The sequence below is a fragment of the Cydia fagiglandana genome, chromosome 15 (assembly GCF_963556715.1).
Source record: "Cydia fagiglandana chromosome 15, ilCydFagi1.1, whole genome shotgun sequence".
In the NCBI taxonomy this organism is placed as follows: domain Eukaryota; kingdom Metazoa; phylum Arthropoda; class Insecta; order Lepidoptera; family Tortricidae; genus Cydia; species Cydia fagiglandana.
The window spans coordinates 11,363,287-11,388,946 of NC_085946.1; the positions used below are offsets into that span (position 1 = coordinate 11,363,287).

Genomic DNA, 25,660 nt, shown 5'->3' on the forward strand with positions numbered 1-25,660 from the left:
ATAAACGCCGTCGAGAACGTAATTTACTTTCTATACATCCAGTTTGCACTAATATGAGAGTGCGAGCGAGATGTATGGAAAGTAAATTACGTTCTCGACGGCGTTTATGTCAGTGACAAACTGATGGTAACCATACAGTTTGGCATTGACATAAACGCTATCGTGAACGTAATTTACATAATATATACATATCTCTTTCGCACTAATATGTCAGTACGAGCGAGATGCATAGAAAGTAAAGTACGTTCACGATAGCGTTTATGTCAATGCCAAACTGATGGTAGCCGTACTACAGTATTAATCAGTATAGTAAGCGTTATTTAAATTAACAAATGCCTAATCACTTTAAAGCTGTCAATATTCAGGTGTTTGTGTTCTTCGAGACCTACTAGAATCTAAGTAGTCCAAAGGGAATTAGCCGATATTTTAAACTGCCCGTATTTCCAGTACTGATTTATACAGTAAAATATGCCAATTGTATAAGTATATGATTATAATATGTAATTATTTCACAAATATATAGGCAATCGATTCCCGGTTTCCACGAATAACTTTGAACTTGACATTTTCCTTTCCAAGAACTTACGCGAGTTTATAAATGTCGTCTCCAAGAGTATTCAAAGATAGGACCTCTTAATAGAATTCCCTGAATTGTAGGAAGCATATAATGCAAAATTGTTTACATTGTCTGTCGCCGCCACTCGACCGAGCCTAATATATGGGGAAATCATTGAATTCATCTCAGTTTGAATTATTAACTCTGCGTTTGCTTGGCATCGGCAATCACTATCAACAAGAATAGGTACTTTTGATTAATGTTTGTTCTTGTTCCTTATACATTTTTATGTTCTTAGATTGTTTTGTTTAGATACTTTAATTGTGATTAGATATGCACACTTCTCGAAAGTCAGACTTTAACATTATCAGAAAATTCTTCGATTACAATGACTTTCTTTTGTTATTATTTTCATTTCCGTTTCAATAATCTACGGAAATTGGCCCTTAATTCGATTTAGTCACGACTATTCTCAACACTAAAGAGCTTGTTTCAAGCAAAACTAGTATAACAGTGACCCGACCCGACCCGAGACATCAACCCAATGACCACACCCAATAATACCTTAATTTTAAATTGCGTCTCTATACTAAATTCTCTTTGCTTCGAGCAAATCGATATAAGGTACCTACCCATTATTTTAATATATTATATATGAACAGTATAATATATAATATATTATATTTGAACAAAAATCGGCTTTCTATCATTTTCAGAGGAGTTTTTCGTACATATTTAGTTTAAAGTTACTTACATACTGTGTGTCTGTTGATTAGTCATACTGTATTTTAATAATTATGAAATAAATAAATCTAAATCTAAGCTATAACACAGAAGTTTTCTTTATATTTTTTGTTAAATATAGTAAATTTTTTGTCCTAACGAAAACGGGTAATTTGCCAAGACGGGAGAAACTAATCCCAGACTAAGTTGATAGAGGGTCATATTCGAATAATGAGATACGTCAAATACTAGATATTGAAACGATATGGAATAGATATGTCAGTGTCAAACAAGTGTCAAAAGTGACATTTTTGTTTGAAGAAATGTCAAATTTGACACTTGTTTGACACTGACATATCTAATCCATATCGTTTCAATATCTAGTATTTGACGTATCTCATTGTTCGAATACGGCTGAGATACTTGGTTGTTGATCACAAATAGACTGGTTTGCATGAGATGAATAAAATGAAAGGAAATTGAGCAAAGTATCGGTCACGATGTAAAATTGTTCACGGACGTCTCCACAGACGGCGGTCAAGGCCTGCAGGTTTCACTTTCTTGCGCCGACCATTTTCACCGCTCTCACGCGCAAAGCTCAGAGAAATGCGCAAATGGCTCGTTACTTATTCCTCTCCCGTTTTAAAGTGACTTAAGATACAAGATCATACAAATAACAAATGCTCTTTTAAAGAATTAATTTATATAACCGTCCATTCCGAAAAGACGTAAGTTGCCAGAATTAGATACTAAAAGATACGCTTTTCAGTTACCTACTTTAAATTTGAGATAATATGGGCAGATTGTTTTACGTGTTAATGTGTTTTATTCAACTAGGTAAACAGCCGGAAAGATGTTTGTTTTGCACATTGTACAATAAACGTGTTACATGAGTTTTTTTATTACACACTTTTACTTTGCTTCACAATAAAACATATTGGTATGTACCTATTCGTACCTATATTTATGTGATTCAAATCTTGTAGGTAACTAATTTGAACCACTTTCCGGTGTGTGATTGAGTTGAAATTTGGCGTACTTCCGTGAATTCGATGGCAATGTATGTGTACTTGTAAATATTTATAAACTAATTTGATGATGCCGTCAGAAATGTCAGAATGTAGCCAAAAGGAACTATAGTTAGCTAGGTACCTAATATGGAAAACACAAACAGTTCGCGTTCATTGAAATGGTGACCACGACTAGATAGGTACTTTATATGTAGACATGCAAAGAAGAGCAACTGCCTCAAAACTGCCTACAGTCAGAAATAAAAGTGTGTATTTTTTAATAGTAATCCATTAGTAAGGCGTCGATAGAGTTTGATAGGAGGAAGTATGTATAGAAGAAATAGGTATTCTTAGTGAAAAAAAAATAAGGATGAAAGTCGAATAACGTTCTAAAAGTGTTAATAATTTGTGCCGAAAGATGGCAGTAAATGTACTTGTTCTGTGAAATGTACTGACTACATAATTCACTTTGAGCTTACTTTGACAATATTCCTCTAGTATAAATTTTCTTTGATGAAACTTAGCGAGTTATACTGAAACGTGTTGCAATTTCTAACCTTCAAAAATAAGCCTCATAAGTTTAGTACTATACTTGGTATACTATACATATAAACACAATTTGCTGAAAATGCCATCTAGTAAACAGCAGCGGCAACTAGTTACCACTCTTCTTCGTTGCAACCGAATGACAAGTGTCGTGGTGACATCTATGTATTGTTATTGTAACTATTGCTGGTAGCTCGAGCTTCATAGTAATAACGCTAGATAACGCTTGTGTTTTAGCACAGTCCTAGTCAAACTTACCTTCATACCTAAATAAAGTAGTTATTGCACTAAAAGTAAAATAATAAAGTTGCAAATGGATTAATCAGAACAACAAACACTTTATTAGGTAAGTAACAACAGGCGGTCTTATCGCAAGAAGCGACCTCTTCCGGACAACCTTTGGGAAGCAGAAAATTAAGAATTAACACCGGTAGTGAAAACTAGTTAAAGATTTTGAGAGCAATTAAAACTATTTAGTCAGTTCGCTGTACTAACTTAAATATTAGATCTAAGAGCCTGGCAACTATTCATCGGTGGAGGTCAAATAATGCAGACCACTTAAAAGATGCAAGTTATAATAAAAAAAAAATATTGTTTTTTACGCATCTTTTGGTGCACGTAAGTACATATATGATTTTTTCGGTAAAACTACGATTTAACGGTAAATATGATAAAAATCCTTCCAACTAAATCTTGCGTCTGCAATTGGTTAAACGTGATCTCGACCTTGCCCTTTCGGAATGGCAGGAAGTTGGGAATCTTCTCTCCGGGCAGCGTCGTGTTCATGAAGCGATACATTCCCTGGAAATTATGACAAGTGTTTTTAGTACTCCACTGAAAATATCCTAAACTAAATATATTTATTTCAAGAAATACAGAAATTTCAATAAAAGCAGTACAGGGATTCCCATACATGACATGCCATTATTTTTCTCGTACCTATTTTGGCTGTTTTAATGTTGGTAGTGTTGGTACGACATGGCGTTGCGTGATAATTTCACGTAAATACATAGACTAGGAATCCTCTAGACGGAGTTTAGAGCAATTATTTCATGCAACCGATGCTGCCAAAAATGCGGGGGTGCGCGGGACGAGGTGAGCGAAGTCCCGTGCCGTGATTGGTCCGTTCAAACGACGAACGAGTTCACGGACGTCACACAAAGACACTTTCGACTCGAACATGGAGTAAAATTACCGTATGCGTGGCAGCGGGGGTAGCGCGACTATGCGTCTAGAGGATGTTTTGTCTGTGCGTAAATATTACGGCTGTGTCCCTAATAGAACAGCCCAATCAGTTTTTTTTCTTAAGTCCGACTCACGTTTGACTGTAGATTTCTAATAGGTTTTCCTGAAGGTGAAGAACTATTTTTTGTATTTTTTTTATTTGAGATCCAGTAGTATCGGATTTAAGGGGGGGGGGGGGGGGGGAGGGGTGCTAATTTTTAGTAATTTTCGGCAATCATTTTCTTAAATAACTTCTAAGGTATTTATTATAAAATTATTAAATAAAATCCAATGAACGATACGAATTAGCTTGCAAAACTTTGTTTTTTAATTTTCTCATTCTCCCCCAAAGTGTCCCCTATGTTTAAAATTAATTTGTGACAAATTATCCATTTTTGGGTCACAGACTTGCATATATGTACCCAGTACTTTTAGAGCAAATAGGCTGTGACAGACCGACGGACACATTTATAAGGATTCCGTTTTATCCTTTTGAGGTACGGATCTCGAAAAAAAAAAAAACCGACTTCAAAAAGGATCAAATAAAATCCTATAGTGTGTAAAAACGTGCCTAATCATGTGTGGCATTTTTGCCTGTGGAATACATATTATACTGTCATAATAAGTTAATAACTGTTTATGTTATTAACTTATGTTAAAGTTAAAGTTATGAACTTGTGGCAACGCACCGGCGGAAAAGGACAGGATATTCCATATTTGTCTAAAACCGCGCTGAACATCTTTCCGAGGTGTTGATCTCGTTGGAATAGGTCGCAAAACTTCAGTTTTAGCTCCAATAGACTCCGCTTGTATTGGTTGTTTTGGGCTTCGAAGAAAATGAAATGAATCTGAAAAATATTTCAGTCACCTAAGTAGGTATATGACTTAAAAATTTACTAAATCGACAAGCAGAGAAGCAGCTAAAAAACTGATCTTACAACACCAGTAATCTATCACTATTCTAAATATTTAACAGGATATATAATTTGATTGCTCACAGTGATATTGTTTCCCCAAGTATGCTTGATTCCTCCCTCGAGGTTGTATAGGTAATCACTTTTTCTGCCGTACCGTGTGACGCGTGCAGACACATTATATAAGTATTTCTCGTTGACGTGGGTCACTTCTGTGCGTTCGGGAATAATTAAAATACTCTAAAATAATCGAAAACATTAAAACCTACGAGTCATTTCGAGAACCTCGCTTTATGTAAGTAGTTAGTGTATGTTTAGTTACAACAAAGAGAATTTGAAATAGAAGCAGATTGTCCAAGTAAAATATTTTACGGCCATCTTTTGACAATAAGTTTTTGGCAAAAATTTCATTTTTGGTACAAGCTTTTATCTGACTGTATTTTTTTATGACAGACAACTAATACTCATCGAGACAATTCTAAAAACCCCTAACACAATTAGTTAGGTTGCGTTGTTTCATTACAGAGTTCCTATGGCCAACTCATGTCTCCATCATCAGATCAGCTGGATGGTGCCATAATATTGCATTGTCATGCGATTAATACATGCTTACAAAATTTCAGCTCAATCGGAAACCGGGAAGTGGATCAAATTTAACTTGCAAGATTTGATTAGGTACACACAGACAGACAACGGTCAGGTGAAACTAAATAAAAGCTTGTAATAATAAAAATAGGATATTGTCAGACTTTACTTATATTATTTGAGATACATTTAGTGTTTTTACTCTCTACCACTTTATTCTTCACCAACGAATTAATAAGTGGAATTAGAGGCTAGTGAACATGTTACCAATTAATACTATCGAAAGAAATAATATACTTAGTAGTGATATAATCTCTACTCTACTCACCAAAGTCCATTTTGAATAAAACGTGGCAAGCACAAAAACAAGTAAAACAACGACGTTGGCATGCCTCATGATGCTTCAAATATAACAAAGTTTCATTGCGCCGAATAATAGATAAACGTTGGCGTATGCAAAAAGATCATATCAACAATTTAATCATTTAATGTTTGCAGATAATTGCAGGTGTTTGTGGACCGGACGCGTAGAGATGATATAGATCTGTTCTATGCATATAATAAAACAGTTGAGAGACAAAATCTCTAGGTACATAGAACACTAATAATATGGATGTATGTATTACAAATACAAAATATTATTTATTGGCCAGAATACAGAAAAAATTACTCGTTATTTACCTTTCAGTGAATTTTATTTCATTTGTTGTTGGTCAATTTATACCTACACAAATTATGCATTATAAAAAAATTTTGGACGTCGAATGCAAGTATCTCGAGCTCGCTATATGTTATGGTCTGGCGTGACCTATACGAGTATTGATTACTAACAGGGACAAAAATTCAAATACTGTTGCTCTTGATACGAAGCCTCTCGGCTCCTCTGTCGCATCAAATAGTACACGCTCTATTGTCTTATATCTGAGCTTGCTGCAATTGTTAATATAGTCCCGTCCGTATCAGTAACGTAGGTTGGTAATTAGGTAATAGAGTCGTACTTTAATGAAACCGTTATAAAGGAAAACAGTTAATTTTATTAAAATTGTAGACATATATGCGAAAATCGTGGGAGTAGGTAGTTACTGTGACGTCATAAAGTTGGCAGTACAAATATTTTCTTTTAAACATACCATGTGGGGTACCAAATGAATGGGCTTTGTGAGTAGATCACAAATAATAACATTTTCACTTCTTGGTCTAACATACTATTAGAAAACGTGCAAAAATTTCCCAATCCGGATACCAGAGTTGATTTAATAAAATTTAGCAAACTTCAAACCTTTTTTAACTTTTTTTTCATTCTAAAAAACAGAAATATCAAATAACTGAAAGGGTTTATTAGATTTGACAACGTTTACTAGAGTTAGACCAAGAGTAAAAAAAAGTCTGCAGCGATTTTGATAGCCCACGCAGTGCAAGTATTATTTATACGTCATAATTTCAAAGGATTTTGATGTTTTAAATAACACTGGCACTGCGTGGGCTGTCAGAATTGCTGCAGACTTTTCTTGGTCTAACTCTAGTAAGGCCGCAGTGGCTATCTTCCTTTAGGGACGTCGCGTTTGAAGGTGGCGTAGAAGCGCGCTCGCACTAGTATCTCCTCGTTAGTATTCAACTTGGCGTAAGCTTGGAACATTATCTTCTCAAACGGCCACACGTACGGCAAATTCTTGAACGATACCGTTAAGTTGCCGAATACGTATCTACCCTGTTAAAAATACAAGCATGATTCAAATTGCGTCAATCGTTTTCAACACAAAAAAACGGTTGCACTCCGGGAGTGCCGGCAGAAGTGAATCTCAATGACATTGTAACAGTTTTTCGATCAAAAGTACACAGCGCCGCTAAAGAAGTTTTCACTTCAATAAAACTTTTACTGACGACTGAACATTTTTCTAGGCATCATGACGAATTTAATGAGGTATCACACGTATTTTTAGGAGTAGTATATCTATTTTTCACCGGGTCAGGATCTCGAACAGACTACTGGGAGCCTTGGTCACTTTTTCTTTTTCTTTACATTTATTTTAGTTTATTAGTAATTTATACATAAGTAGTAGTGTTTCTATTTTAAATAAAAACAAATTAAAATATTTTCTGAAAATAATTTAATTTGTTCTAATACTTCTAATCGTGAAATAGACGGACACGATAAAACCATAAGGATTCTGATTTGCATTTTAGCTGCGCCACCACGCACGCCATCTGTGAGCGACTTTCGAAAACTTATTCAATTGTTATTCAATGTCAGCACTTACGATTGTTATGATCGGACATAAAAACTCGATGGATAAAAATGTATGTAATGAGGAGGCAAACTGACATTTTATCACGCCAGGTGGCGCCTCCATAGTATTCCATAGTGGGGTTGCTGTTACTGTCAAATTGCATACATTTTTTCAAATAAATTGTAATAATTCTCCTTTTTCTCCAAAATACTGCAATATTGTGCGACAAATTAAGGTAAATGACAAAGACCGTTTGTATAGGCTGCATTTTAAGCAAGATAAATACTTTGGAAAGAGTAAATACACAGGTAAGCTAAGTTTTAATGAAGTAGTACATAATTTAGGGCATAATGGCTTGGCCACACAGCTGTACTCCATACGCATCACGACTTTGTGTACCTATCTGATGTGTCCTAGGACGGGCGTATATGAAACGCCTTCTTGTACATCCGTGATCCAGGTATACACCAAAGCTTTGTTTTCGATCGAACACTTGTAATATAAGAGGAAAAACTGCACGTGAGCCTTCGAAAATATGAATAAACGGTAAAATACACAAGATAACCTCAAATATATTAAGTAATAATCTTTGTATCAAATCAGCCTTTTTCCACCAACTGTAGCATTTCTCCTTCGGAGCTCGGTTTGTAGTTCCCGTGCAGTCATAAATGAATACATCTTTCTTGATAAATCGCAAGTATTAGTAAAAAATTCGCAACCATACGCTTGTCACCTTAGAGGATATATAACCAACGGAGACGCCATGTCTAAAATTTTCGGTACAAAATAGTCTGCCGTTTTTTCAATTCAATTCAATTCAATATTTAAATTTCGAATAAAAAATCCATATTATCCATATTACAAGCAACACTTAACTCACGTACGGTTCGTGTACTTTTTTGCGGGGGAGGGGCACATCAAATGTATAGGTACGTTATGTCAGATAAACGTCATTCCATACATGGTTGACCTGTGGTTGACCATTGGCCGCCTATTTTCGACAGAGGGGAACGCCTGTTAATGACCACTCCGAAGCTTGTCACAAATCGTAAACAGTGACGGACTACAGAGGCGACATCTGTCCTAACCTTTCAGTGTGCCTCCTCATTAAACAGAAATTGAAAAAATATTTGTTCTGAGTGAGAGATGACACCTACTGGTGGTGCCGGGCAAATTAAGCCCCTTGATGCCAATGATGCGAGAATACTGTGCCAGGGTTCCTTGTTCACAAGTTCGCACAGTTTCATTTCCACCTCCACGAAACTACGCTTGTACTCGTTGTGAAGGAACTCGTAGAATACGCCGTGAAGCTACAATTATATAATTATAGTGACGGAAGTAGTGTCACCCAATGTATGGGACGTGCAAATTTTGGTATCGGATGAATTCACTTGGCACAGATGTAGTCGATATGCGGCGTGTAACTTTGGATGCCCCCCTGCCTACCCACCAGGGGGTGGCGGTTGGCTACCGGGCTGGATTGGCTTAGCTTGACGTATATTACATCTCTGCCGTGCTAACAACATATGCAGTGATCGCAGTTGAAAAGCCATGCAATTGTTTATCTTGTTCTCTTTGAATAAGTTCTTTATTTAAACGATGTTTTTCATGCAAGTACTGCACGTACGATAAGCAGGGCAGATCTGTGCTAAGTGAATTCATCCGAAATCAAAATTTGCACCTTATGACACTACATCCGTCACTATTACATCGTCAGGTGACAACTAAAACTTATTGTTAGGTTATGTATAGGTGGTATAGGTACCTACATAATTTAATTGGTTTATTATAACACACAATTCCACTAGTGAGGGCGCCACTGGACGACTCAGTCTTAAGAGGCTGTCAATACCTATAACGCGCACACTGTCTAATTATATCGGAGTGAATGAGATAGCAGTGTCGCACGTAGCCGTTGGCCGAGTATCCGCTCGGCCCGAGTCGAACGATGTTTTTTTCGCTCTTATTCAATCACTTATTCAGTCATTTTCCTATCTACCTCTAATGACAAATTTTAAGCGAGGCTAAAGGTTACGCTCAACTAGTGCTGCAAAGTTGATTTTCTCAATAGTTAATATTTTGCGAGGCTGAACAGCTGACTATTGATTAAAACGAAGAAAAAGCCCTTAAAAGTGCCCCCAGTACAGTTTTTCATACGAATGCTTAGCCTCACTTTTTACCTCAATTTACCATTGGTTTGTGTTCCACATGTCCTCTACTTCAGCTTAGCCTTTGGCCTCGCTGCGCCATGCTCAGCCTGCGGTCTCGCTTTGTAATACAATGGACATTGGTTGGAGTCTGTGCTCAACTACTTATTTTGAAGCCTGAAGCACGGCTTTGACTTCGCATGAAAGTTCGCCTCACTGGGGCACTTCGGACTTTTAGGCCCAGGTGAAGATAGGTACCCGGCCTTGCGATATTATTAACAAAAAATTTCGCGCTCGCTGCGCTCGCATTTTTGGTTGACCCTGTATCTACATGTTAGCTTGACTGGTGAATGAATAGAGTTACACCAAGAAAATTCTGCAATGATTTTGATAGCATGCGCAGTGCAACTAGTGCAAATGTTATTTATACGTCTTATTAGAAGTATCAATCAATATATCATAGAAGTTTTGACGTTTAAAATAACACTTGCATTGCGTGTGTTATCAAAATCGTTGCAGAATTATCTTGGTCTAATTCTAATAATTTTCTTAAAAAACTGCTTAAGTAACATAAATTTCAAGGACATTGGGTGTTGACACTGACAGCCCCATAATATGTGTGTAAAAGCGGTTTTATGACATTTTTTCAACGATTCTAACAAGTCTACAAAAGTTTCGGTTTCGGTTTCGGTTTCGGCCGAAACTAGAGCCAAAGCCGAACATTCGGTTTCGGTTTCGGCAAAAAAACATGTTTCGGTCGGACACTAATTTCAGTACATTTTCAATACATCAAACTAGTTTTTATGTTGCTGGATTCGTCAATCTATGCGTCCACAGTTACAACAGCCATTTTGTTTTGATTTCATAGATCGACGAATCCAGCAATATAAAAACCAGTTTAATGTATTCAAAAGGAACCTAAATACAAAATACAGTACGTAGCGCCCCCCTTTTATAAATATATTTCGATAAATTTAAATAATCACGATTATTTAGCAGTGGCGCTAGTGTACACGTTGGTGAGCTCTTGTGTTTTTTTTAGTGTGGTATTAATACGGTTCATGCTATGAATAAATAAGGAAATAGAAGAATAAAGTAGGTAATTAGTGACTTTTGGTTGTCACCTGACTATATTACCGTTACATTATCTGCCAGCCATTTGGATGTAGTTCCCTCCACATGAATCATGTATGGGCTCCTCCTGCTGGTCCGTCTTATGAACGCCTTAGCGTTGGTTAGATAGTTCTCATTCACGTAGTATATTTCAGCACGCTCGGGTATCACCTCTGTGCTCTACAAGTTACGAAGGGTGAGAATATATTTAAGGTCAGGTAGGGTAAAGGAAACATACTTTATTTTTCTCGGGGTAAAAGAAACCGTATGAGAAAAGTCCGTCTACGTAAATATTTTTAAGTTAATTTTATTTATGAATTAGCTTTATTTTTAGTATTATCAAAAAGAATGGATAGTATAGAGGGGTCCTGTCATAGTAAATGTTGTAGTCACTGTAAATTTACTGCCATCTATCGACACACGACTATAACTCAAAATAAACACGTATAAAATTATCAAAAAAATTAATATATATATATATATATATATATATATATGGATAAATTATTTTATTATTTTTATATTATTTTGACCCATGTTCATTCACTGATATCTATGTGTTAAAATTGTTAAATATGAAACGGTGTCGTCACGCCATTTAGCCGAGAATAGGCTAAAGGTGTGTGCGCCATCTATCCGAGAATGTCTTTTTCTTGATTTCCGAGGCACGTTTTTTTCTTAGACTTTATTCATCTTATACGAAGTTACATATGTCTTTGGTATTATCATTTAATTTAGTTTTTAATATATATTTAAGTATCTCTAACTGTTTAATTTCCCTAAAAGTGTCCACCTTCCACCATAGTTCTGTTCCTCTTACCCCACCTAACCATATAAAATTATTTTGGATTGACTGCAATCGTTTTTAATACAAGAGGTTTTTTTGATACTTTGATTTTTTTTACATATTCAAACATCCAAATCTTGTGATAAAAAAGCAAAACGTAAGGAAGCTATGTTTACAGGAAAATTATATTATAAAGCCAATTGATGATTATTTATATTTGAACTAAATAGTCAAACATTAAGCCCAATATAAAACAAATTAAAAACTAACTTAAAACAAAATAATAATCTATGCTTGGATTTCATAATTACCATAATGGATTGAGTGGATTGTAAGCAAATTATAGTAAGTATGCAGCTAATCCATACATATAACACACACGACATTTTGAAATGAACACAAAATACAATTTTTTATATTTTTTACTTGGGTAATTCAAATTTTTCCACATACGAGAAGCTAACGTAAAATCACATAGTAAATTACATGCACTAGGTATCGCTAAACTGAAATAAATTCGGAGGTATAATTATATTTTGGCGAACATTGTTTTTCACCGGAAGCACAGACAAAGGGAAAAGCAAATTCTCTTTGTCGGAAGTAGGTAAGTACCTATGTATTTATTTTATACTTTTTTCATGCCGTCAGTGTGCCAGCAGTTATTAGAGTTCCGTATTAAACTAGGAACATACTAGGAACCATATTTATTATGTTTCGCCGTTACTATACAGATGTATGTCCTTTCATCCGAGCTAAAACTTAGTGATAGTTGGTACACGGAAGAAGCAATTTAATATATTTTATATTAAATTGCTTGAATTGAAGAAAAAAATTGAAATATTTTATATCAAATTGCTTCTTTTTTGAACTACGCATAGTGGTAACATAAAATAAAACACACGAAAACTAAGGATATATATTTCGTTTCAACCCTAAGACAGATTTTTCATAAATTTCAGGAATTCAGGAATAAGCGAACTGAAATAAAAATAGTAGATTGTTAACCATATTTTTTTAGGGTACTTTTAATCAACAATTTAGGCAAAAAGTATCGTTATTTATGGAATGGGGAGTCAAATATCAATTCAATTGCTTATCGTAAAAAAAATCGTACTTGGAAAAGAAATGTATCATTTTCTGCACACTTTTAAGAACAACAATGACCTAATTTCAGAGCATGAGAAATGATAAGTAATATGCAAAACAATTGTATCAAATACCCGATCCAATGCCTTTATTGAAAGGTAACCAGGAGGGCTATGATGGTTATGTCACCGTATCATTAATCATTTAATGCATGATATGACGACTATCTGATAAATGATATAATTCGGTAAAAAGTCGCGAGGATAACGTATAAGTGGCTAATGATAGCGTGATATGTTTTGAGGTTTATAAAAATCAATTTAAAACTCGATGACTTAAGGTGTATATTAAAGAAAAGATGGTTAAATCACATTCTACCACTTATCGACATATGTCATTGAGATTTAAAACTTATCCATGATTTGAGCTTTTGAAAAATCAATTCTAAACAAGTTTACTTAAAGCGTATTTTAATTAATAGTTCGCGAGGATAACGTATATGTGACTAATGATAGCGTGACATGTTTTGAGGTTTTGAAAAATCATATTTATACTCGATGACTTAAGGTGTATTTTAAAGAAAATATGGTTAAACCACATTCTACCACTTATCTAGATATGTCATTGACAGTTAAATTTATCCATAGTTCGAGCTTTTGAAAAATCAATTCTAAACAAGGTTACTTAAAGCGTATTTTAATGAATAGGCTAAATGACTTACCGCACACACCACTTATGCACATGTGGCATTGATAGTTAAAAGTTATTGGATGGTTTAAGATTTTGAAATATAGATTCTAATTGAATTTGTATAAGGTTTTTTTTTAAGTGAATCTTTTATTCCATCGCCTCAAATTTAACCGTCTTTATCATGTCGCAAAATCTACTTTATTTCTAGTACTTAGAATTCATAGTCTTTGAAATAAGCTAATACATTATCGGACTAAATGCTGATATTTGCTTGCAATGTCATACAAAATTTTAAGGAGAGTAGTCGACCTTATTAACCTAAAATACGGTGATCTGTCAAATCAAATAAATAATTCTGCCGTGCTTATTAAGAGCAGTAACTCATTTTGAAATCTCTTTCAATTGTGAACATAATATTGTACAAGTACAAAGTATCCAATTGAATGATACTTCAAAATGAGTTAGAGTCGGACCAATAAAAGTCTGCAGCGGATTTGATAGCCCACGCATGCGCAGTGCAAGTGTTATTTATACGTCATAATTTCATAGAAGTTTGACGTTTAAAATAACACTTGCACTGCGTGGGCTATCAAATCCGCTGCAGACTTTTCTTGGTCTGACTCTACTGCTCTTATTATAAGCACGGCCGAATTGTACAATCACCCACACTGTTAACTGCACATCGGTGGACTTTATGCCTTTTGAAATAAGGTCCACCGATGTACCTACAGTTAGGAATGTTGCAGTTTAGAAAAAGAAATCGTTTTTTTGAAAATAAAACATAACCTATTCGCTGGGTGCGATATGACAGCGGACTTTGAAGTGTCACATGGCTGGCTGTCATTACGAAGAGAACAAATAATTTCAATGAAATATTGTATTTTACATATACATATTCTATTCGAACATGTAAATCTTCATTTCCCCTCTAAAATGGAATAAATGGCACAATCAATAAATTTCAGGTAGTACACACACACGGACTTACTCATGGCTGACTTTACGAGAAGTAAAGAAATAAAAATCGAATAACGCATTTCATATAGGTAACTATAAATATCTGGGAGACCGACCTATGCTCGGAAAACATATAAAAACCTAGCTAGATCAAATTTTTCGCCCTCGAAAACCTCCATATAGCAAATTTCATCGAAATCGTTAGAGCCGTTTCCGAGATCCCCGAAATAAATACATAAATAAATATCCAAGAATTGCTCGTTTAAAGGTAGGTATTAGATATGACTGTAGTGTCGTTAATAATGCAGACTTTTCGTGTTTTTCCAAAGGGATAATAATAAGTTTTGGCTTAACATGTGCAAGATGTACCTAAAAGAAATCAAATGTGAAGATCATAAGAGCCACACCATTGAAGCTCGTGTACCTAATTCGTCAAACTTCAGTGACAAACGACCTTGAATGTAAGGTGTTTTTTTCTGTTTTTGCAATCTTTGACGTAGTACATACATAATATTATGATCCATTAATGTAATAGAAAGTAAAGCAATAAGTTATTTTTTACAGATTGATTTTAGTCGTTATGTTACGAGTGGAAAATGTGATTGTGTGTACGTTAGGAGTAAACATATCGCGGCTCTGATATACTACATCAACTACTAAGAAAACTTCCCAAAAACCAGTGAAGAGCAGCAATTGGGCAGACCTAGTGCCAGATAGTTCGCCAATTAAAATAACTCAAAAGGGAAATACCTACTTTGAAGAAATGTATGCACCTGCAAAGAAAATTAGGTGTAATCCTTTGCCGTTACATGTTGGAAGTGAAGGGAGAGTCAGCATTAAAGTTAATAATGGAAGCTAGTGCTTTATTTATTATTATTACTTTAAATGCACAGATACGTAGGTAAACCTCGCTAGTAAAAAGTGACAGTTGGTCTGCCGAAAGTTTCTTTTTGGGCCACGGTGCGCGTTGCGATCGATTCGTGGTTCTCCGACCCAGCGAATAATATGTACTATAGTTCGTTTTTTTTAGCATTAGAAAGAACTTGGAAGAAGGTAAGCGATCTTGACATGTCTTTTAATGGAAAAACGCGTTTTAAAAATCAATAACTATTACTTATGAAAGCAGAAGAATATAAATGATCGTATTAGATTCATAATTGTTACATATTTGCAGTAACTTATTTTTAAAAAGTGTTTTTCAATTAAAAGACACATCAAGATTGTTTACCTTATTTCTAATGCAGAAAAAAACGAACTATAGTAATAAGTAAAACTAAATGACTTAACAAATACAATATTACCCCCACTCGGATTGTACCCCGGACGTAATGTGCCAGTGATATTTTCTGGACAAGAAAGAACCAGAGCGAGGGTCACAGCCCCTTTCCCGTAAGCGTCACCTTATACTAGCCCTATATGTTGCGGCAGGAGCAAATATCGACAGTCATCGCCTCCCGCTTAATACTTTGTCTGAGATGATAGTTTCTTACATGCTATCGTGAATTAAAAAATTGTCAGTCGGTTGTATCGCTGTGAAAAGACCGTCAGTTGAACACATGAACATGCAAAACTTTTTTTTTTCAATCATCGCCTCCTGATACTTTGCCAGATGATAGTTTAGATGCTATTATAAATAAAAATAAGTGTTCCGTGAACAAAGTTTTGTACGGAACACTAAAAACCGCTAGCCGGTTGTATAGCGGTGGAAAGACCGTCAGTTACTTGCATAAACATGTAAAAAATACGGGCCTACCATTTCATGCCTTAAAGGGGTGAAATTTTGTACGGGGAATTAAACAACAACTGCACAACAAACATTGTCAATAGGAACTGTCCCGCCCGCGCGGTGTAGGACCGGCGCTGGTGCAGAATTTAGTCGAGATTTGGTACGGAGATAGTTTGAGTCCCGGGGAAGGACAAATGGTAGTTTTCATTCAAGAAGTCACCCTTTAAGGTGGTGAAAAGGGGGGTTGAAGTTTGTATGGGGAATCAACAAAACGCAGATTGAACAAAATAATAGCTACGTACCTAAATTAATAATTCCACGCTGACGAAGTCGCGGGCAAAAGCTAGTATTATAAAGGCGAAAGGGTGTGTCTGTCTGTCTGTTACCTCTTCACGCTTAAGCCGCTGAATCGATTTAGTTGAAATTTGTTATAGAGAATAATAGAGATAGTTTGAGTCCCGGGGAAGGACATATTATATTAGGATAGTTTTTATGTCGGAAATTATCAAAGGAAGGAAGGAAAAAATCAAAGGGGGTGGAATTGAAAGAGTTAATGAATTACCTAATAAATGAAGTAAGCAATGCGTTAATTAAATAATTGCTATTAGCATTAACCAGGCGCTATACCTACTTTAGCTGCTGTCACAAATTCCACGCAGACGAAGTCGCGGGCAAAAGCTAGTATTATAAATGCGAAAGTGTGTCTGTCTGTCTGTCTGTCTGTCTGTCTGTCTGTTACTGTTACCTCTTCACGCTTAAACCACTGAACCGATTTAGTTGAAATTTGGTATAGGGGTAGTTTGACTCCCGGGGAAGGACATAGGATACTTTTTATTTCAGAACTCGTCCCTTAAGGGGGCGATAAGGGGGATGGAAGTTTGTATGGGCAATCAATAACCGCTGAACCGATTTAAATGAAATTTGGTATGGTGATAAAGAATGTTTATGTATTTGTGACCAATTTTATTAGCCATACCTACCTTTAAGGGTGAAAAAGAGATGACATGGGGGTGGAAGTTTGTATGGAGAATAAATAAAAAGCAACTTTTGACTTCTCCAACTTCTTTATCTTCCTAACCTTCGTCAACTTCTCCAACATCTTCATCTTGTTGAACAACAACTTCTTCAACTTAAACTTCTCCAACTTATTTAACTTCTTCAACTTCAAATTCTCCAACTTCTTCAACTTCAGCTTCTCTAACTTCTTCAACTTCAACTATTCCTACTTCTTCTCCATGGTCTTGTCCAGTTCCTCTTTGGTAACTACCGTCAGCCAGTAGATGCAGTGATGTTAGAACCTAAAACAAAGAGTTGTAAGTTGGTATGTCGTTATTAAATAAGGTGACAATAATGATTTGAGGAATAGTGCAACATAATACGAGTATCTTTACTTTAAAATGTGCCGGCAATCCATCGCCATGTTGAGGCTTGAGGTCAGCGTCGAGTTTGGCACACAAATAGAGTGCCAATTCTTTGCGCACTCTATATTTATGTGCCGAAACTCCTCGCTGGGCATATGAAATGGGTTGCATGTAGCCCTTAATGGCCCGTCGTTGGAGTTATCTATGCTATTTTTCTTCGATAGCAGCAGCTGCCAAGAAGAAATGATATTAATAATGTACGTATTGATAATGTTATATGTAAGTAAATTCAAATTTAATTCAAAGTTAAAATTCTATATACATATTATATTTAAGAAAAAAAACAGATACTTACCTACTGATATTTTAACTTGCATTTTTCACCACTTATATACCACAAGAGCACTTATGACTTATGAGTGAAGTGCAAAAAATTTGTACATAGTTAAGCACCTGTAATTAGTCCAAAGTTAATTGATTCCATTGTGTTACCACAGTTAAGCCATTTCTATTTAAGTTAGATGCATGAAAGTGTGTTACCGAATGCTATAGACTTATATGTGTACGATTTAAGTACAATAAAATACAAACAATACAATTTACATAGTTAATTTTCGTAAGACAAATGAATCAATTAAGTTAAGACTAATCACAGCTTCTTAACTGCGCTTATCGTGACCCAGTGAGCACTACGATAAATTAATCAAAGGCTAGCCGTCAAAAATCGACTATATGTCTAATTATCCAACAATCGTAGCCATTTACCGTGTATTGTTGTCCAAGTGGACAAAACGGTATGAATGTTATAAAACTGTATAAATCTAGACAAGTGGCATTTATATCATTTAACTTATCCACTTATCCACTAAGTTTAAGTTGGAAATGTAGACAAATGACATATTATCCAACGACCATGTTATGCAGTTAATCATTTAACGACTATCGCTGTCAAAAGTGGAAAAGACGACAAATCAATAAAAACTGGATAAAATGTCAGTTTTATCATCATTTATACAGCCATATCATTTATCCAGTCGACCATCATAGCCTTACAGTTCCAGTCCTAGGCTCTAGTCCCCTTTTAACCTTGCAACTTTTCTTGCTATAATGTTTATTGAATAATTTTACGGTTTAGACTCACTTGTTTTTAGTTTTTAGTCACTCACTTGTTTTTTAGACATGTCGCGCGAGTGACTAAAAACAAGTGAGTTTAAACCGTAGAATTATTCAATGTTAGTATGTCTCACAACAGTGTAAATTCGATTGTAATGTTTATATTTTAAATAATAACTACTTTATAACATAAATTAAATAATATTTAACACAAAAAGATATAATACCTAATTATAATATTTATAAAATTGCATAAAATTCATAACTACTCATAAGTACTTTCACTAGTTTTGTGAACCAAGTACGTTACAAAAACTTAAGTGTTATGTACACTCGTAAAACCTATTTATATCTTTCTTTGATGATAAAAGTAACATATCCAGTTGTGATGACGTCATTGGTCGGTAGCTGCCGGAACGTAGCTTCTACTTTACCCTTTTGAATGGATAACATATTGGGCATGGAAGGCAGCGTCAGGTTATGAAGTATGTACATACCCTGAAAGTAAAACAAAAACATTTAATTTATTTATTTAGATATTTAATTCAGGCAACAACAGGCCGATATTACAAATACCTTACAGACTAACATATAAAAAAAACATATTTAATAAAAAAGAAGCGTAATTTCGGGTGTTAATAAACAGTTTTACTCATCAAATATCGGTTTTCGACAGCAAATGATGAGTTCTTTAAAAAAATACCCAAACACTACAGAAGATTCTAGGATAGTAGGATAGTATGCTAGTATAAGGAAACGCAGGGATGCCCAGCAGATCCTTAATTCCGTCCCAGGCGGTGTAATGTATGTTACACCATAAATCGTCTGCAATAGACGTAAAGGCCAATGATGATGCTAGTATAAGTAGATACTTATAGGTATAGATGATCCTATAATTATTTTACTATAGTAGATCATCAACTCTATCAAGACTTTTAAAATATAATCCTTCCATATCAGTCCAAAAAATAAATACAAATCCGGATGTATAGCGCAGGTAGTAGGTAAGGTAGAGGTAGGTACTTAGAATTTACCTAATTGCGTTCAACTACTTTGTTCTAGGAGGATCGATAAATTCAAAACTCATAAAGGACTATCTGTAGAAAATACGTAATTCCTACTCAGAATCACGAGGACCATCGATTTAAAAACATAAAAAAGTTTCGTTACGTATTTTCACATACATTTGTCATTTTGTATGGACCGTCACAAAACTGACACCCAAAATTATTATGAATAAACTGGGGACACTTTTTTTCGTTTGTCTCGTTCAATATTACTCGTGATTTTGAATCTAAGTAATCTAAAAGTTGATGGTTTTTCGGAAAAAAGTGATGTTACCATTTTTTTTTGAAAACCCGCTAATAGTGAGAAAAATATAAAACGACGCTATTTCTAGCGACTGCAGGATTTGTTAAACAGAAATCAAGAAAGATCTTGAGTGCTGCAATACGTTTGAAGCCAAGCTCGGACAAGGCAAAGTAGAAAGCGAACACAAGGAATCCATTATCATGTGGGAATAATAAATGCCAAGAGGAGGGAGAGAGAAAGAGTAATACTCTGAGATACTTCGGTCACATAGCTCGTAGAGACCCCCACAACCTGGAGAGACTTGTGGCGATGGGAACGGTGGACGGCAGACGGCCTAAAGGACCAAGTCCAACGAGATGGTGTGACCAAATATCCACCCAGATGGACATCACACTAAGCAACGCTTTCCACAAAGCAACTGACAGGGAGAAGTGGAGAGCTGCCATAGGAAAAATAAGCAAGCGGAGTCACGATCCTCAGCAGTGAGGGACCGACTTAGAAAAAGTGATACTGAACATAATAAATACAAAAATCTTACCGCTTTCATTGGGCAGGATATTCCCCGTTTAGCCAGAACAATGTTCAATGTTTTGCCGAAGTAGGGTTCGCGTGCAAGCAGGTCGCAAAGCTTTAGATGAATCTCAAAAACACTGCGTTTGTATTGGTTGAGCTGCTGGCTCTCAAGAAACATCAGATGGAGCTATGGTATAGTAATTTTGTTAGCAATTTTAATAAATAAATAAAAATGCACAAATTACCACAATAAGCTCAATAAGGCGTGAATTATGAGTACTTGGACATTAGACAACGATATAGTATAATATAATATATAAATATCTTTAAAACACCTCACTCAATACTCGTGCTAATCACACAAATAAATCTCCTTACCAGGATTTGAACCCGGAACCGTCGGTTTCATAGACAGGGTCACTAGTGTACCCGTCCTAAATTCTCTGATATACCTAATTACCTATGCTATCTTTGAAAGGCTAGGCGCCTTTGCTTTGCTTTACTCGATGCGGGTGGCGCAAGACCGGTCATTGTGTGGCACTCTTAGGGGGAGGCCTATATGTCCAGCAGTGGACGTCCTCTGGCTGATATGATGATGATGATGACGATGAGGCGCCTTTGACCAAGTGTAAGGGCAAGCAGTGTGTGCTTTATGTGTGCTAGCTTCTATACCAATCCTTTATTGGATTACGGTATAGCGAGAGAGATGGTGCTGCCACCTATCCAACTAAGCGGTTGTTCCCTACTTGGAACTACAGGTCTCCGGCTCTTTGTTACTTCAGGCAATATGCCCCATGCTGCTTTACGCATACGGTGTGCAACTCAACATTACCGTGATATTATTTCCCCAAGTATGATAAATTCCTTGTTCGAGGTTGAAGTACGGACTCTTCCTTCCGTACTGTTTTATGAATGCTTTGCCGTTGTACGCATACTTCTCGTTAACGTATGTCACTTCGGTCCGCTGCGGAAGGTAGTACACACCCTGTAGAATCAGAGGATTGTTAATATCTTACTTCTAAAAGGATCTATAAGTAAACGCCAATTCCTGCATGCGTATATATGCATATTCTATACCTAGCTAGAGCGCAGTAGCCATTGTTTTCCAAACTGGGAGTTGACGGAAAATGGAAATAGTTCTTCGTAAAGCAAAAACGTAACTAACTTTTATAAGATTTTTGGGAATCAATTTCCCAAACATTTTATGACGATAATTACGTTTTACGAAAACAGGCAGTTTTAAGAGTTCCGTACCAAAAACGTAAAGAGAATCCCTTATGGTGCGACTCTAACCGTGTGTCCGTCCGTCTTTCTGTCACATTGCTAAATATCTCTAGAACTACTTAACGCTATCGATTTGAAATTTGAAAAGGTTATAATAAAGTAGACGCATTCTAAGTATTTTTTATTTATATTTTTTTAGTCACTATGGAAGTGGTGCAATATAGAGGGGGGGGGGGGGGGGGGGTAATAAGTAAAAACAATTAAATATTTACACATCGTTATCATAAAAGTGCAAGATGTAATCATAGAGGTAAGCATAGGCTCTGATTTCTGATAAAAACGACTGGTTAAAAAGCGGAATGGGGAAAAACGCGAATGGAATGAATAATTTTGTATAACTAATCTAAACACTCACTTACCAAGGTAGATTCTAAAGGACAGAATAAAAACAAAATGTAGAATTTGGTACAATTTGTCAACTTCATTCTGTCTCGTTAAATATATAATGAAATTGTTTGTCTTGTGCACACACCCGCATAGCGAAAAGTTTAATGGCTATTTAATGATTGAAATTATTTAAATGAAACAAATAATATCTCTATCACAACTACATCCATCCTTAATTTACATTAAATTGATACATTATTTTATTTTGTCCAGCAGACAAACGCAAAAATATAGGTCGTACGTAATTTACCTACATGCTGCTTATAGTTCGTTTGTTTTGGCATTAGACAAGAAGATAAGAAGGTAAACAACTTTGACGTGTTCCTTTACTGAAAAACACTTTGGAAAAAAAACCGGGCAAGTGCGAGTCGGACTCGCGCACGAAGGGTTCCGTACCATAATGCAAAAAAAAAAACGGTCACCCATCCAAGTACTGACCACTCCCGACGTTGCTTAACTTTGGTCAAAAATCACGTTTGTTGTATGGGAGCCCCATTTAAATCTTTATTTTATTCTGTTTTTAGTATTTGTTGTTATAGCGGCAACAGAAATACATCATCTGTGAAAATTTCAACTGTCTAGCTATCACGGTTTGTGAGATACAGCCTGGTGACAGACGGACGGACGGACGGACGGACAGCGAAGTCTTAGTAATAGGGTCCCGTTTTACCCTTTGGGTACGGAACCCTAAAAACGAACTATAGAATCTACAAGAAAACAACTAAGTAATAACTTTAGGTCAACATTTAGCCATTTGCTAATTTAAAACATTTGTGTATTTGCCTTGAAAAATGAATAAAATATAATAGTCTAATGAAAATAGTTTTCACCAAAAAGCCGACATCATAATTTAAAATGCCAGTAAGTACTTTTCATGAACAATACGAATAAATTTAATACAGTGAGTTTGTCCGAAGTCCGAAACCAGTAAATAGTAAACCGTTTCATACAAAACAATTTTCAAAATAGATCCATTCAAAGCTATCATAGTGCTATCGGAGAATATACTTAGTTGGTATATTACGGATCCTGTTATCGGATAATATACTTTTTGAAAATCAATAATAATTTTTTTTTTCGTCAATAACTACGGATCCCTGAACAAACCAATCTATGTTTACACTTTATCAACATAAACATTGAGTTTTAAGGTGCCGTACTTCATAAACCGAAACCCTCATAGTTTCGCCACGTCTGTCTGTTTGCCTCTCTGTCCATCTATTCACGAGGACGGACTGTCTGTCCATCCATTTAGGGGGTATCCTTTAAAAATTGGACGGAAAATTAAATTGAAAAAAAAAATGACTAGCCTGACTGTAATGTGGTTATGATTTTTAGCTTCCACTAATTAGGTGTTGTTGGATAGGTTTTTCGATAGTTAAAGGGGTTTTAACACTTTTCCAGAAATTGAATAATCTGGGAAATTTATGTGATCTATACCTCATTATTCTCTAATTTATTTTAAATCAGGTTAATAAAACTTAAGAAACATTACATGAGTAAGACGTAATAGACAATTTAAATAAAAAACCGTGCGATGTTGACATATTATTATTTATTTACATGAATACTTAATTCTAATTACATAGGCGTTTTGATGTAGGTACATCTAGGTAAGTTACTTTAGTAATTGAAGTAATACTTAAGTAAAAATGGCGCCTATTATTAAGAACTTTTACATATTATACTAATTTATTTTCTTTAGCGATAAAAGTAATGTAAAAACTTACAATGACATCATTTGTGGGCAGCTGATAGATAGTGCCTTCCAGTTTGCCCTTCTGAATATTTATTATATTGGGCATATTAGGCAGCGTCACGTTATAAAATTTGTACTCGCCCTAAAAATACCACAAAACATAAAAAATTACTTTACAGATCAAGTTAGGTACTTACCTAAGTAGTTATACCATTGTTTGGTCTTTATCAAAAGTTCATTTTTCCCAAACAACGCTTTTCGAGTGCAAATATTCAAATAAAATATATATTATTCACTGTAAGATGTGCTTATAATTTATAAAATTTGAAAGAAATAGAGAATTTTTATTTAACACCACCAATCACCATTAAAAGTTGACATAGACATTAAAAACAGCGTGATGCTAAAAAGGGTCTCAACCCAGCTTAGGCCGACTTGCACCATTTCACTAACCCAGGGTTAAGCGGTTAAACTGTTAACCCAGTGTCAAATTGTACTGGTAACCATGGTAACTCCAGGTTTAACTGCTTTACCCCGGGTGGAATGGAGGAACGGGTAGTGGAATGGTGCAAGTCGGCCTTAGTGTTGCAGTAAATTTAGTAAGAACTTGGTGGTAACTAGTGGGAATAACCCGAAAAATCGATACAGGTTATATATACGAGTAGGTACTTGTTTATTGATGGTTTCCATTGTGACAGCACCCGCATCATCATCACACGTAATGCCGCAACAGTAATTTAGAGCTACAGTTGCCATCATTATAATGTCACCTTAAGATTATACCTAAATATAACATTCTTACCGGTGCGATAGGGCAAGTAATTCCATGAATAGATAACATTATGTTCACGGCTTTTCCCAAGTAGGGATCACGTTCAATCATGTCACAGAGCTTCAGATGAATCTCGAAGAAATTGCGCTTGTACTGGTTAAGCGTTACGCTCTCGAAAAGTACTATATGGATCTGTGGAATATTAAAGCCGTTGAACGCCATTTGACTTTGATCCTTATTCATTCACTGATACGTGTTAATTTGTTAAATATTGAAATTAGCCATCTACTCGACAGTAAGCCAAAGGTTATAGCGCCATCGCTCAAAAAGATTGCACCATACCTTTGCCCTATAAGTACTCTATTCTCTTTGGTCATGGTAAGGCTACTGAAACCGTGCCGTACGCAAGAGGGGCCCACTGATTAACAGTCCACCGGACGGTATCGGCCTGTCAGTCAGAACAACATTTTGACAGTTCCTAACAACTGACAGGCCGATACCGTCCGGTGGACTGTTCAGTTAATCAGTGTGCCCTAACAAACACATAACTTGGACTAACTAAACTTTACATTACCGTGATATTATTTCCCCAAGTATGCTTGATTCCTGCATGGATGTTGTAGTAGTACGGACTCTTCCGCCCGTACCGCTTTATGAATGACGTGGTGTTGTACGCATACTTTTCGTTAAGGTATGTCACCTCGGCCTGTTGCGGAAGATAGTAGACACCCTGTAGGAGTAAGAGAATAATTAATAAGTACCTCAACTTTTTAAAAGGATTATAAGATATATATAGCAATATATGTCGATTTATATTACTTATACACGGTGGCTAAATAATAACTGCATTCCCGTTGCCAGGGAGGTTTTAGGATTATACTAAGCAACTTTTACTAATGGAACCAACGCCGACATCGCAAAAAAAATT

The 25,660-nt window shown here is 35.6% G+C and overlaps 2 protein-coding genes across 2 annotated transcripts in view; one reads left to right on the plus strand and one right to left on the minus strand.

The window, feature by feature from the left end:
• The window catches only part of LOC134671371 (uncharacterized), a 305,131-nt gene that overhangs the window by 24,505 nt on the left and 254,966 nt on the right, over positions 1-25,660 (plus strand). The window lies entirely within an intron of this gene.
• LOC134671098 (uncharacterized) lies at positions 3,150-5,954 on the minus strand. The gene is made up of 4 exons (XM_063528879.1): positions 5,887-5,954; positions 5,058-5,185; positions 4,749-4,907; positions 3,150-3,636 (listed from the first exon to the last, which is right to left on the minus strand). Exons 1-4 carry the CDS (start codon positions 5,894-5,896, stop codon positions 3,484-3,486), a joined length of 450 nt encoding a protein of 149 aa, XP_063384949.1. The 5' UTR covers positions 5,897-5,954; the 3' UTR covers positions 3,150-3,483.